Source organism: Pungitius pungitius, chromosome 13 (assembly GCF_949316345.1).
Source record: "Pungitius pungitius chromosome 13, fPunPun2.1, whole genome shotgun sequence".
Lineage (NCBI taxonomy): Eukaryota > Metazoa > Chordata > Actinopteri > Perciformes > Gasterosteidae > Pungitius > Pungitius pungitius.
This window is the reverse complement of record NC_084912.1, coordinates 16,017,068-16,032,529: the sequence shown is the minus strand read 5'-3', so window position 1 is coordinate 16,032,529 and position 15,462 is coordinate 16,017,068. Positions and strand designations below refer to the sequence as shown.

Below are 15,462 nucleotides of genomic sequence, written 5' to 3'. Positions count from 1 at the left end.
ACACCTAACCCTGAATTGCCCCCAGGGCTAAAATGCTAACACCATGTGTTAAAAATGCAATGTAAGTTGCTTTTGATAAAAGCTTCAGCTAAAAGACGTTGTATTCAACACTGAGCAGATTTATTTTGACACTTATTCCGAGTTAAATTGCACTTCGTTCAGTGTTGATTTAATACTGACAAGATTGGGACACTATAAACACCAGCTTAGAGTTCAAATTGAATCTCAGAGTCAATTTAACTCTCAGAAATGTGCTGTGTACATACATCTATTTTAAACATTGGTCTTTGAGCAGTTTAATGCAGCAACCTGTCCTAAAGGATGTGCTTTTGGTGTGTTCTTTTATATACCAGCCCGAAACCAAGATACAGAACGGAGATTAAGTATAGTAAGACCTCACGTCTCCTCACAGCCCGCAGAGCCAATTCAAACAGAGGGTTGGTTGATCATCAGTTCAGCTGTGAAGGCACAGGAAACGGCTTTGCTTGTAAACAGGAAACCCACACATGTTTCCAAAAGGAGGAAAAAGAGTGTTGTTTTTGCGTTTGTGACGTTGAAAAGCGGACAGCTAAAAGGAATTATGGACTAAATGTGTCACAGGTGGATGACTTGTCATCTGGAAGTCAGTTGATGTACTATATGCGGACTGTGTTCGTTCATTTTGAACTCGGCTCGTCTGGGTCACAGTGCGATATGGCTGGCAACAGTTATAAGCAAGCAGTTCCTGTACACGCCAGATAAACCTTGTGAATGTCAGACTGTGGAAAAAGCACCCAAGAAAGAAGATAGCGGGCAACAGTCACCACCCCTCCCACATGGCTCTGTCTGCTCTCATAAAACAAGATGCTGAGATTGCTTTATCATTTTCTCCCCTGAATGCGGGTCTCCCTCTGGTGTCCACCATCTTAGAGGCACACAAGTGGAACAACCTCGCTCCATCTGTACTGGCTCCCTAGGCAGCGAGTGCCTCACGTCCTTGTGTGGTGTTCTGGAGACCTGCCGAAAAGCACAATGAGTTCAAAGACTAGACACACGGCTTTCAGAGTTCCACTCTATTATGCAAGCCACAACCAGGACACTTTAAATGCAATAAAAAAGATGTTGCTGCACTGATCTGTGTATTTGTTTAATACAAGCTTTTTACAGTATAAAACAGACAATTACATACCAATACAGACTTGTATGCAAATGCACACTCAACACAAGTGATTCTTGACACTGTAACCCAAAATCTGAGAACACACACCAAACCCACCCACACACAAAAAAACTTTGGTTTGACTACTCATCAAGTTCTTACATCTCAATAAACACAAACAAATGGTATCTTCTTCTATATACCTGCTACACATATTTTGGAGATGATTTTTGTTGAGCACCTGCTGAACATTTTTAAACTAAATATGAAAAATCCCCACTGGTTAATCACAGTCTCCCACAGTTAAATTATCAATTATTTATAATCATTAATAACGTGATTTGATTTATTTCTTATTTTCTCTCTCCGTCGGCCTTACGATTTCGTCAACATTCCATTTCCATCCCTCCACACGTGCTGAATAGTATTTACATATTAACATCAAATTGCACTTAAAAACCAATGGGAATGAGCACTAATGTACTCAATCAATCAAATCCAGACACATGATATCGGAGCAAAAAGGATTGTTGCAGTGGCAGTGATTAAAAGTGGTTGAGATACATTCAAGAGAAAATGAATAAACATATTATTCGTAATGAACTTTAAATGACATCCACTGTTATTTAAAATGATTTTCTAAACACTTCCCCATGCTCGTATAGATTTAAGGCCGCTGTGAAGTGCTGCGTTTCTGAGTACAGGAAGGAAGGGGAGTATTTAGAGCAGCTGAGGCAGTAACTGAGGTAGCAAAGAGAGAAGAGAAAAGAAGCCGAGGCCAAGTGGGTATGACACAGAGGAACCGTGTAATGGAACAAAAACTCTCAACAAGGATACTGAGAGTTCTCCGACCAATGAGCCTCCCCATGAAGCCCTTTATTACATGAGCCCTTAAATGAGCCCTTTCTTACAATCACAGGGATGACGATGTTTGGGTTCCAGTCCACCTCTTACTGACTAGTACAACTGGAGTGAGATATGTCAACAGTTTCACAAGGACTGAGGGAGAATTTGGGTCGTCATTTTTCTGCATGGTTACCAAATGAAATATCTTCAGTATATGGATCCGTTGGATTGGAACTTTAAAAGTTTTATATATTTTATTTTCTAGCACTTGTTCGCGTGGATGGCTTGCTATGCGTTCACGCCCAATCAACCAAAAGCAGAGTAACGGGGCAGTTCTTTGGTTTGATTTACAGAGCCCAAGATGAACTGAGAAAGTGAAGGCTTTTCCTGTTCCTTAAAATAAGTTTAAGTCCACAGCACTGTTTAATCACTCTTGACCTGCCACCTCAGCACATGACGGGACCCCCACCCTCGACACCTTGTATTTGTCTCAAGCAACGGGCCCCCGTTGGTCATTGTGCAGGTGGAACATCACACAGCGACCACATCCCTGCCACAGCAAGTGACCTGCAGCTGCTGTTGCAGGTGGAAAACGTTTTTTTGAGTAAGAAAAGGCAGTCCGTTCCCTCCTGCGGGCCAGACAATGTACGGGACTAGAATCCAGCAGGAGTTATTATGAGGCAGCTGATAAGGTCAACAACCCTCTGGGGGCAGAGAGAAGAGGAAAGGGGGTCAGCAGTCAGAGCAATGCACGAGGTTCCAACCCCTCTAAAGCTGCAGGAAGTCCGGAGACTCAGGGATGGTGTCTGGAATAGAGAAAAGCGCACTTCAGTGACAGCATAAGAAACATAGTTATCAAAATGTATGTGGAAATTTTGATATAAAAGAAGTATGACTTGCAGTCCCTGCCTATAATGGAAGACAGAAAACATGAGAGCATTTATTTTTTTCATCCTTCCTTGATTAGAGTCAGCACACAGAATGACTGATGAAAAGATGTGTTTCACTGGGAACTGATTAAAAAGCAGAAGAACTCAAGTAGTTGCGACATTTGGAGATAAGCGGGAACTGCTTTGCGTCAAATTCCTCTCAGCTAAAGGTCAACGGTCAGAAAAAGATGAACAAGAAACCCGAAGGGTGGCTTCCCTCAACGCAACAATTAACCTCAGGCTCAAAACCAAACTTATTCGATATAGCTTTTGTAGACTATTGAAGAGAAATGGTTTCCAACTGGAAAATCCACTGTGACAAGTGTAACACATGTTGGGGTGTTCTTTGGTTGTAGATGATTTCATCAATAGTCCTTGCACGCTTTCGAGGAGGAACAGTTCTGTAATTTGAGATGAATATTCCATCTGTCAATTATCATTAACCAGGGTTTTCTCACTGGTGACATTACTCATTACCAGAATGCACTAGGGCCCCATCAGCTAAAGCCTCTACATCTCATAGGACTCACCAAGTGTGGGTGGCCCAGTTTCACCCTCTGTTTTTGCTGATCATGTCTTACATGCGGTTTATTGTCAAGAGTTCCAGTAAGTGTTGCATAGAATTTTCTCAGACTTGACAGGTCATAAGAGTAGCACATTTCAATCCACCTCAGTATGCCTGGAATGTCTGCACAGGTGCCCCAGGAATCCGTAGAAAAACACTCCGGATTGAACCCCTTCACCGTAACTAATGTTTCAGTATTATTTCAAGTGCGGTCGGAGAGAACGGCCGAAGGGGCCATTAGTGCTAAACCAGAGTGCTGGGGGGTGGAAAATGGCTCGCGAGTGAGGCAAGAGAAGAATGACCCAGGGTGACAACATAAGCAGGTGGTTTCACTGGTGTTTGGGAGAAGAGACTCAACCCAGCTGTTTGAGTGTGAGCCTCCAGTTTAGATGTTTGACACAGGATGTTTCAGCTAAAGCTGGCACAGCCACGGAGTTTCTTTGATTTCATCAGAGGGCCATACTGCCCGTACATTAAGAAATCTGTCCTTGTGCAATGAAGTGCCATTGCTTGAGTACGGAATATCAAACTAGCATGTCAGGCGAGTCAGGTGTATGTATTCAAAATCTAGTTAATTAGGCAACAAGGAAGCTCACTCCTTCAGTGAAAGACACCCAGAGTTGCATATTCCATCCTTTGCGAGGTTGTGTGTGTGTGTGTGTGGTTCCTACCCTCTATTGGAAAGAATACGTCCCCGTGTGCAGGAGGAGAGAGGGGGGTTCCTGGCTCAGACAACAGGTGGCGTCCCGTCTCCGAGGACTGCCTGGTCATTATCTGAGAAACGGTGCGGGTCTTAATCTGCGGCGATCCCCCAAGAAACACGGGGTTCTCGTGGCCTTGAGCCTCACTGCAAGCACGCACGCACAAGAGAGGGGAACACAGACATTGAGACATTTCCAATATGACAAAATAAACTGTTTCAACATTCACGTGTTGCTCAAGATGTTTAGAATGTTCCTATGGCTCTGTTTTATGTTCTAAAAGTAACAGCAACATAATGTACAGTGTGAAGACTGATTGTTTCGGGCTAGATCATTTTCATTGTGCAGTAATTAAGTGTCAAAAATAAATGTAGCAAGTGACGATTCCTAAACGTTTTGAAGCTATTTGTCTTTGGTGAGCGCGTGTTAATAGGAATTCTCCACAGAGTTGTACTACGCTTTGGTCTCGTCATGTTGTGGCTGAAAACCCCCTTTTGTGCAAGACGTGTTGTGGCCACTTCACAGTGGAATATCCATTCAGTCTAAAGAGCAGCTGTGCTATGGAACCAGCTGCCTGACGGACTGTGGGAAAACGTACCTGTCCATCCTCACCAGCTCTTGTGCACCTGGGAGAGAGGAAGCGGGAAATGGGCCATTGTGAATATATTGAAACGCAGCCGAACGCGATGGAAATGTGTGAATGCACTTCCTACTGTGTGCAATACAGTCAATCCTTCTCAGAGACAGGAAATATGTGTCGGACAAAACACCACAGGGGACCCGGTGTGAGACATTTATGCAGCATGAATGAATGCGTGTGTGCTTGTTTGTGCAGTATTACGTACGCCTGCTTGACTGGGAGTTCTGCCTCTGTTTGTACACCAGCACCAGAATGAGAGGCAAAGACAGCAGGGCCAAGATGCAGGCTGCTACGGCCAAGGCCACCGGCACGGTGCCTGGGGAAGAGAGACCGTGAAATAAACACAGACACTAGGCTAGTCCTTGGTTGGCCTTGAAGGCTTCAGTAAGGTGACATACCTCCAGCTGGTGTTGGATTCCAGACAGTGCATTCCTGAGACCCATATCTCCCTGGAAAGACAACAAAACACATGCAGTATGTGACTGACTGCTCCAGCTAGCATCACCTCAGTGTACAACCGATACGTCCAATGTTTATGTTTAAGCTCACCACAATACACACGATCAGAGCCTGACACATAAGCTAATGCACATTCACAGCCACGCATTTTGAGTCCTTACGTGGTGTCACATGCAGGATGACGTGGCTGTGGGGTTTCTGCACGAGGGTGGTGTGTTTGTGTTCCCGATGGAGGTCCAGGAGCATGCAGCAGTAGCGGCCCTGGTCAGCGTGGCTCACATTCTTCAAAAGCACCCAGAAGTTGTGCTCTGTAGATCCATACTGCAACCCCGGCGGCAGGCTGTGGTTCCCGTGTGAATGGCCCCAGGTGGTGTGGCGTGGGCCCGCCGGTCCCTTGCAGTGCTGGTCACTGTGGGGCGTGAAAAGCCAGCTGCGCTGCAGGACATCATTGGAGTGCAAGGTGGCCCCTCGCTGGTCACACACCAGTTGGACTGTCGCCCCCTCGGGACAGGTGTAGTACAGGTTGGGGACGGAAACACTTAGAGTGGAGTGGGCGTGGGACGTGTCGCCTTTACCTAGAGAGAAAAGACAAGAATGGTAGATAGTAGGTAACAAATACAACAGTATATGTCCTGACCTTCGACCTCCTTGTTGTGTTTCACGGCATACAAGCTTTTACAACACAAAGGCTTTGGGTGAAAGCTGATACCTCTTTTTGTTAAAGAATGTTATCCCTAGTAAAGTAGCTGGGATTTGTAGACAGTAGAAATGTGTGTGTGTGTAAGAAGCCCACCCAGGGCAGACAAATCTCTGAAATGACAAATAAAAGCCAGAGGAAAGACATGAGTGTATTTTGTAAAAATACTATTACTCTGATGGACGTGGCAGCTACTTTTTCTGAGGTTTCATATTCAGAGTTATGTAACGCTTCAAGAGCATGAAGCGTTACATAACTTGAGTGGGCTGGCAAAAAGTTAAATCATTGAAACTACCAATCTCAATAGGATTTAAAGCTGAAATAAGACGGTTTCCCGCGGATTATTCGTAATGAACGGCTTTCTATAAATCCTGCATGTAACACAACACCACAACTCTGGCCCCGTTTGCTTCGATAGGTCACAACTACCCCGCTGCCTGGAACAGATTGTGGTTCATGCATTTACAAATGCGGGCAACCCAGGAAGGCCGTGTCAGTGAGTGTAGAATGTGTGGGGGTGCAGTGCAGTGCAAGGGAAGCATGCATGCAAGCATGCATTGTTTGCAGTTGCACACCGATGAGCAGTCAAATCTGTGTGTCCGTGTGTGGAGGATATCTGGCGGGGGCCGGAGTTTGAGGAGTGGACTTCCTTCCCGAGTCGCCCTGCCACGCGAATACGGCTTCCACTCCTCTTCCTCATTACTTGAAGCGGAATGTGAAGGGCCACAGCTGATGCTGTTCGGCTCCCTGTGGGCTGATCATTTCAAACCGGTGGCCCCCCCCTGACCCGTACCCCAATCAGTAATGAAGTCACTGCAGGTGTGTTCTGTCTGCCATCAAAGTCCAAACACATGCTGTATGTCACGGGAAGTTTAAACCCAGGGAAAGGGCCAAAGCAGCAGGTTTGTTTCATGCACTGTATAGCAGGAAATTGATGTTTTTTTGCACTACAAATATATTTTCATGTGAAGGCCACAGATGCAACATAAAAGAGCCTTTTGGATTTTTTTTAGTGTGAACGTCAACGCCTGCATGCGATTAGTTGGTTTGCGCTGCCTGACAGGAGGTACAGTAGCTGCCATTTGATTTAGCCGTGCTTGTTTTCTGTAATCCGTACGTGTGTGTCGCAGAGTCCAGGGTACGTGCCACGCTCTTTGTGAACTCCGCAGCAAAAGGAAGATCAGGGTGCGTGATTCAAGTGAAACTGTTGCCCTCGCGGCTGTTCCGGCCTGCGAGGGGGGGGGACAATAGGAGGGGAAGCCCTTCTCCTCTCCAGTTTCACACCCGCCCTGCCGTCCTGCCTCGACTCCTCGGCGCTTTCTATCGCCTTATTTACACCAAAAAGGAGATGGATTTGTGCCGTATTCTGTGTCAATTCGATGAGGCGTCAGCATTGTCTGAGCCGTCTTGATGTGGCGGCAGCCAGGTAACGACTGACAGATATCTCTGGCCCGAGCCTGGAACCAACGTGAAACAAGACATCTGTGTTTTGGCTCCATTATGGATCTAAGTTTCCTTCTCTGATCTCTGTTCTCAGGAGCCTGATAGCCCCTCAGGGCCCGACACAGGCCCTCCTTTGTTTTGAGCCACCTGTTTGGGATATGTTACGTTTGACAGCTTTCTTACATGCAGCCGAGCCGTTGCGAATTAATTAAACCTGCCTTCATATCTCCTGGAATGACCCTAAGTATAACTATTACAACCAGTATATCTAATTATTCTTCTTCTGTAGTGATGAAGTGCCAATACAATACCAACTATTGAACATACCTGACTGGAAAATCTGGTATCCTTTCACTTGTTCTCTATCTGTGTTTGTACAAATGCTGTAACACACACACTTCAGACTCCACCCCTTTTCACACCTACTGTAATGGTAATGATTATCCAGCCCGTTACAGGGTGTAAATGAAACCAGCAGGAGGATCCCAGATTAGTCCCTCCACAAACACACACACACACACACACACCAAGAAAGTGTGAGTTTCAGTTGAAGCTTCTGGCATTACAATCCTTAAGCATCTTTTCAGTAATGGGAAGTGTTAGTATGTGCCCCTTCAGACCCTCCCTAGTCCTCAGCGGTTCAGGGTCAGTGAAGAAGCTCACGACATGTGATTACTTTCATTCACTGTCTTTAAGCTTGGGAGCATATCGGCGCTAAACTTGTTTGTATAAGTGTGGTTTGAATAAAGGGGACACTCAGTCCCAGTCGCAACCTTCCTCTTCCTCTAAATCTATTACATACATTCACATCCACTGACGTAAGTGAATGATTGTGTAAAGACAGTGTTACAAACACGATTACCCCATAATGTCTTTGTTGAGCCGCAGCAACAATGCAGCTGAAATTTCATAATTACTGAATTTAAACTAAGTGATTTAATTCTGGTCTTTGCCCTATGTTTGGGAAAGACATCCTTTAAATGGAAGAAATGAAGGCCAGTGGGGTTTTCCCAGTCTTTGCCTTCTCACCCTTGCTCATATCAAACATTTAAAAAAAAAACAAGATGTCAGCTACACATGTAAAACAACTTAAAATGTCATAACACAGAGAGCCATAGAAGGACCAGGGAGCTCCCCTTCCTCTCATGCACCCACACTACTGCTGCACACTGCTAGTCCCTGGGCGGGCCGCCTGATGACATTGACCCGGGAAGCCCTTTTGTTTCTTTTTATCAGTACACCCTAATAATGATGTGTTCATTTAGGTCAGAGGATCAATGAGCGAGACGAACTGTCACAGCAGGAGAAGAAAGTAGCAGGGACGGAGAAAGAAGGAGCAGCCGCATCCTGTGGCGTTTATTAACCGTTTTGGGAAAGTGCCATTGTCCTCCATGGGGAGCTAAGTGCTTATCTAGACCCAGAGGAAAGGGCCGAGGCGCTGATTATCCCTCTGTTTATCTCAAGTCCACTTTTGTGGAGGACGACATTATTGGCAGCAGCACAAATGGCTGTTTTTCCATAGGGTTAGAGGAAGGAAACTAACATACCCAAAAGACACAAAAGGGCTGAAGGGAGCAGTTCTAAGGTTAGACTGTCAGCCTATTGGGTATTTTTCTGGAGCCTCTGAGTTTTAAAGGCCTGTGCAGGAGATTTTAAAAGAATATAACGTTACTTAGAAAACGGGGCTACAAACATTTAAAAAAAACTAAACATGTTTGTGTAATGAAGAGTTTTGTGCGGGATGGGTTAGCCAAAAAGTTCAGTGAACGTCACTCGTCGACGTACTTGCATGTTTATCTAAATCTTAAAGCTCAAAACCTCTGCAGTGTTTCCGGGGCGTTTGAATCGCAGCACCCTGCGCCCCGGAGGAAACAGCTGCTTCTGCCGCCTCCTCCTGCGCCACTTGTCTAAACTTCAAGAATAAGAAATATTCACTTTATCGAGGGAGCACTGCCAAAGTTTTTCTTCGATACCGTGAAAATGTAACCGTTTTTTAATTTTTTTTATTTCAATGTTTGCATGAATGCACAGGTCAACCAAATAGCCGTGCGCAGGCGCGCGCAGCGTTCGCAAAGGTCCCGCAGCGGGGCACCACGCACGCCCCGTCCTCTAAACTTCTGTCCATTTTAAAGACTCCGCAGTCTAAAAACGTCGAAGACTCCCCCACCAAATTGTGGCTGTTTTCTGAGGACTCTACGAGCAGACCATGAAGTGCGTTTACACCCCGCCGCGTCCCCTGGGTGGGGCTTTGGAGCTGCTTCGCACCAGATGTTCCCTCTCTAAAACAACAACAACAACATCAGCAAATAAAGACCGAACGGCCTTGTTGACGCTCGGAAAATGTTAATGTCAACAGCAAACTTTTTAAAACACGTATTTTTGTTCATTCGCGGTGTTTCGGAGACGAAGCACGAGCCTCTCCGACATATGGAGTGACACTGCTTGCATACAGTGTTTCATACAGTGTGCCCCCGCACGTATCTTCCCCATCATCGCATCCAGCCGTGTCACTCAAAGGCAGACGTGCACAAGTCGCCTCTCCGCAGCCAAGTTCCCTCGGACTTACCTCCAATGACGTGAAACACAACCGAGAACCAGAACAGAGCCTTCTTTCCCCACGGGGATGTCCGACACGCTGATCCTCGCTCCATGGCCTGCACGTTGAACGTGGAGCGAACCAAAATCAAAATAAAAGTGACTGACGATATCATCCACGGAGCGCGCTGAACGCCTGTGCAACACGTCTCTCTAGCGACACCACGCAGACTGGACCCCACGGAGCCTCGGGGTGGAGTTCAGCCTGTGCAACGTGATGCAACACACTCCTCCCCCTGCTGTCACACTCTCTCTCTCTCTCTCTCTCACACTCTCTCTCTCTCGCCCCCATGAGTTTTGCGGATAATCCTCATGTTCAATCACTATATAATCAATCATCTATACAAACTATATATCGTAACTATATTTCGTGTTTTGGTTCCGTTTCATCTTGATTGAAAGCATCAGCCAAATAACAAACGTGAATGTACATGTTGCTGTTATAGTTTGCATATTCACACACACACAGACACACACACAAACCGCTAACAGCTGATGCAGAGATAATATTGTGAAACTTCAACTGCCTCTTTAACCAGTTGGACTTACCAGCTCCAACTGGTGGAGCAGGAACTGACTCAACGCTCAACCGTAGTTCCAAACAATAGTACTTTTCCCTTTGAATCAGAATCTTTCATTGGTTGATGTGGAGAAACCTGATATTAAATGTCACATATGCACATCATAATTGAAGACAGAGCTGTGTGCCCTCTCTACATGCTCGAGTGGCTGCAGCACCTGTAGAGAAACGTTACTGATGACTGGCCTGATTGAGTAGTTGGACAAACAGGAATTACCAGATGATCTTGCTGATGTTTTTTTTTGTCCTTTTGCTCTCTAATGATAATAATGATAAATCGCATTTAGATCTTTCAGCATCATTATGATGAATGTACTATTCTGTTGAGTGCATTATTATTACTATGAAAGTAAAAATTCCACTCCAGCTGATACTTCATGCTGGGCGACCGTACATCCAGTTAATAAAAAATAAGAATAAAAATAAAATAAAAAAACAGTTGTTCCCACGTTAATAAATGTTTATTATGGCCAGACCTTCAGACCTCTGCAAGGTTTCATCTTATTTTAACCTCGAGACACCACGACCCTCTTCACAATAAGGCACGCCAAGTGTGAAGGATTCGGAGCCCCGTCACAATAGCAAACTATGAGAAATGAACTGATCATGCATTCTTCATGTCTAACACACATTTTCCACGACAAACGAAACCCGTGTTGTCAGCAGATTTGATTTAAAAACGTGCCTGTGTGTCACGTAGACCTCAACCACCATCTACGTTCACATTGTGGACGAGAACGACAACGCCCCGGAGTTTCCCGAGGAGGAGTACGTCACAGTGCTGAGCGAGGGACCAGAAACCGTGGGGGCCACCATCGCCACGGTAACCGCCATCGACCCCGATGAGGGTTTGAACGGCACCTTAAGATATGCCATTGCTAAAGGAAACCTGATCCAGACCTTTAATATAAACAGCATCACGGTAAGACAAGATCAATGTTGTTGTGGTGTGTTAACTGTGCACAAAATAAAGGCATTCATTAACCTGTGTGTGTGTGTGTGTGTGTCTGTGTGTGTGTGTGTCTGTGTGCATTTAGGGGAGAATTACAGCCGTGAAGGAGCTGGACTACGAGATCAGCAACGGACAATACGCGCTGGTCGTCACAGCTACGGACCAGTGTCCAAAGCCTGCTCTTCGCCTGACATCTAGCACAACAGTAATTATGCTTTATTTTGATTATGACACTAATTTGATTTTTAAAAAAGGAGACAAATGGAGCTGAACTTATTCAATTATGAATCAATTAGATCAACAGCTAAATCAACTCTCTAGTTTTTAGTTTGTCAAACATTCATGTATGTATGTAGCAAAGAAGCCAAACATTTGCAGGTTGGATCTCATGTACATTTTGTCTTTTGTTATTTGTTTATATACATGTATTTGTACATCATTTTCACACTTGGCATCTACTCAGTTTTCGAAACTTTTAATAACCATTTATTTCTATTTCCTAAACCAAGCATTGAATGGATTCATTAAAAATATTATAAAGCTTTATTTCTCAGTTTCAACCCCACATTTCTTCTAGTATCAACATGAAATAAAGTCCTTCCAGGAAAAATCTTTTTTTAAACACATACAATAAATAAAGATAAAATGGCAAAACTAGATAATAAAAAGAAACACCCAAATCCATCCTTACACACCCTTCAGGTCAGTTAATGTTTATACATCCCACTTGCAGATTAAAACCTTAACAACAAAATGAAGTTGTCTTTTTGCTGTAGTCTCAAAACTATGTCATCTTAAACCCCCCCTCCTTCCTTCGGTTAGGTGCAGGTGAATGTCTTAGACGTGAACGATGTGACACCCACTTTCCCAAGAGCCTTTGAGGGCCCCTTCGAGGTAGATGAGGGTCAGCCAGGACCTCGGGTCTGGACTCTCAGAGCCAGCGATGAAGACTCTGGCCTCAACGGCAAAGTGGAGTACAGCATCACCGGTGGAGATCCCCAGAGTCAGTGCCGGATTGTTCAGCGGAGAGCGTGATCTACTATTAAATCCACACCACACGGGTCTCTGAGCCTTTTGTCTGTGTCTCTCTGCCAGGTGAGTTCACGGTGTCCCCTGTGGAGGGAGAGCTGCGGGTGAGGAAGGACGTGGAGCTGGACAGAGAAACGACAGCCTTCTATAACATCACTGTCACAGCCCGAGACCTGGGAACCCCGTCTCGCAACAGCTCGGTGTGCCTTCATTACACAAACACACACACACATACTCTCACCACATCCATACCACAACCTTTCAACCTCAACTTCTGTGCTGTAGGTTGAAGAACTGCACATACATTACATCTAAAAAACACTTATTTAAACAGGTCCAAGTATAAGCAACTGTTTTAAAAACAGCTTAAAGCACATTGACAGAAGTTGTTTTGCATTTGTCTTTTTGGCATTATTTGTAGACAAAATATAAGTATTTTATATCATTTGTAGATTAAATATGAGCCAGTTGAACTGGCCTAAGGGTGACGTTTTGATTTGGTTTGTCCATGTGTTCTTCAGGTGTTGGTGGGAGTCAATGTGCGAGACATCAACGACAACGACCCAGTACTCCTGAACATGCCGTACAACACTAGCGTGAGTGAAGGCGCCGCCATTCACACCTTGGTGGCCAGGGTCCAAGCGCGAGACGCAGACAGCGGACGCAACGCGCTGCTGACCTACAATATCACCGCGGGCAACCAGGACGGAGCCTTCTACGTCAACGACACGGTGTGGGCTATGGGAAACAAAAACCGGGGGTATTGCTAGATGCTGTCGGGCGTTGTTAATTTACTCCTGAAAATCTGATGTGGTAGGAGAAAGAAACATGTACTGTGGTAGCACAACAGTATGCACAGGTGATATGTATTAAAATACTGTTGTATGAAGAATGACTCTCTGAAGACACTAATGGCTTACCCCTTGCTCTCTGTGTCCATCAGACAGGGGTGGTGCAGGTGAACAGACCCCTCGACAGAGAGCGAGTGGCTGAGTACACGCTCACCATCACCGTCAAAGACAACCCCGAGAACCCGCGCATCGCTCGCAGGGTAATCCTCCCCGCATGAGCACCCATGCTGCAAGCCTTCACACATCTATCCACATTGGCATTTCCACAGAGAAACCAAATATCCCCAAAAGCATAATGTGAATAAAAGGCACGCAGTCCAAATGGCATTGCTTTTGTCGAGCAATACACCGCAAACATTACACAACAACAAATAGAAATGTATAACTCTTATTTTCAGAAAATGTGACGCAGCCGTGGGGGGGGGTACGTGTCCTACCTTAACGAACTAGTGTAGTGTTTTTTGCTTGGCTTTACGGGCCTATATATCCGGCATATTGCTTGTAATGAGAACATCTTGCAAACTGATCAATTAAGAACATGTGAACCCCCAAATCTGCGGTTGCGGGTTTTTACCTAAAAAAACAGTGAGGCCTACTTTAAAGGTTGCCTCTGTGGCAGAGGTAAGAAACAGCTCTAGGCCAGGTGAGTCATTAAAAAAGACAACGTAACAAAACTAAGGATAGAATAGAATTTTATTACCAAAATGTCGAAATGGTTAATTAAAGGCAGCAGCAAACAGAAACGTCTTTAATCTGGATTTAAAGCAACTGAGGGACTCAGCAGACCTGCAGCTATGTGGAGCAAAAAAACTGAACGCTGCTTCTCCATGTTTAGTTTTGACTCTGGGAACAGAAAGTAGACCCAGATGACCTAAGGTTGGCAGTTCATAAGGTATCAGCCGATAATAAATGTACCATGGGCCTAAACCATTCAGTGCTGTATAAACCAACAGCAGGATTTGGAAGTCAATTCTTTGTTTGACAGGAAGCCACTGTAAAAACTTGAGAACTGGAGTGATGTGATCCACTTTTCTGGTCCTAGTGAGGACTCCAGCTGCACCGTTGTGGATCAGCTGTACATTTCTGATTTGACTTTTTACAGAGACGTGTGAACACACCATTAGAGTAGTCAAGTCTACTGAAGATAAATGCATGCAAGGTTTCCCAAATCTTGTTGAGACATAGATCCTCTAATCATGGGGTCTTCAACCACTGGGCAGCCAATTGAAAAAAGCTCCTTCTTTTTTCTGAAAAATATGTATATTTTTACAAAAAAGACAGATTCTCTCTTAATGTGTCTTGAGACAATAGCCAAACCCAAGTGTTTTTCTTGCCGTGCGCAGCGAGTTTTGGCACGTCCAGTTGTTGATTTGTTCAATGCATTTACCCAGCCCTTGTATTGGATTGTAGTCCCCTGGTGGTATAGCAATGTAGATTTGTGTGTCATCTGCATATCTATGTTGTTTTCCATCATCTGAGCTAATGGAAGCATGTGGGGTGTCAAACTCATTTCATGTTCTGGCCAGACCATTAAATCATAGGGAGGGGAGTGGCGCTGACGATTCGGCCGACGGGGGGTACGTGCAAAGCAATAAAGAAAATAATAGGCTCTCGTTTTTTAGAAGCGGCCCCGCATGCGAGGGGACGCTGTAATTATTCACATTGCAGCGGCGGGCCGTCGACACTGCCTGCGAGTTTGACATATGCTATGTAGATGAACAGAAGGGGCCCCAGTATTGAACCTCGGGGAACACCACATGTCATTGTTTTCAGCTCTGATGTGTAAATAGCTACAGACAGTATTCTTGGTCTTTCAAACCAGTTAAGAGTTCCACCCTATTCTGATGGGTGGGACTCTGATCTGTCCAGTAGTATGTCATGGTCGACCGTGTCAAATGCCGCTCTGAGATCAAGTAATACTAAGACTGAAATTCTACCATTGTCTGTGTTTAAGTGGATCTTGTTGAAAACCTTAACAACCAACCAGCCGCAGTTTTGAGATTGTGGTACTGTCGAAAATCTGACTGCAAGCATCAA

General features: G+C 45.0%; 2 protein-coding genes across 2 annotated transcripts in view; one reads left to right on the top strand and one right to left on the bottom strand.

Annotated features, from left to right (window-relative positions):
* The window catches only part of cdh23 (cadherin-related 23), a 139,697-nt gene that overhangs the window by 111,694 nt on the left and 12,541 nt on the right, over window positions 1-15,462 (top strand). Inside the window, exons 38-43 of the mRNA XM_037464975.2 lie at window positions 11,294-11,515; window positions 11,631-11,750; window positions 12,368-12,548; window positions 12,641-12,774; window positions 13,096-13,305; window positions 13,518-13,625. Coding sequence (XP_037320872.2) covers window positions 11,294-11,515; window positions 11,631-11,750; window positions 12,368-12,548; window positions 12,641-12,774; window positions 13,096-13,305; window positions 13,518-13,625 — 975 coding nt within the window. The remainder of the gene's footprint in view (window positions 1-11,293; window positions 11,516-11,630; window positions 11,751-12,367; window positions 12,549-12,640; window positions 12,775-13,095; window positions 13,306-13,517; window positions 13,626-15,462) is intronic.
* Window positions 1,113-10,187, bottom strand: vsir (V-set immunoregulatory receptor). Its single transcript, XM_037464977.2, has 7 exons — window positions 9,985-10,187; window positions 5,440-5,853; window positions 5,218-5,268; window positions 5,025-5,135; window positions 4,778-4,805; window positions 4,150-4,325; window positions 1,113-2,790 (listed from the first exon to the last, which is right to left on the bottom strand). The coding sequence occupies exons 1-7, from the start codon at window positions 10,127-10,129 to the stop codon at window positions 2,753-2,755; spliced, it is 963 nt and encodes a 320-aa protein (XP_037320874.2). The 5' UTR covers window positions 10,130-10,187; the 3' UTR covers window positions 1,113-2,752.

Excerpts from the sequence above, each read along its gene's own strand:
- vsir (XM_037464977.2), bottom strand. The coding sequence starts at position 10,129 with ATGATATCGTCAGTCACTTTTATTTTGATTTTGGTTCGCTCCACGTTC. Across the intron at positions 5,136-5,217 it reads GAATCCAACACCAGCTGGAG|GCACCGTGCCGGTGGCCTTG; the intron begins GTATGTCACCTT and ends TCTCTTCCCCAG. Across the intron at positions 2,791-4,149 it reads CGTATTCTTTCCAATAGAGG|ACACCATCCCTGAGTCTCCG; the intron begins GTAGGAACCACA and ends TCTCTATTCCAG.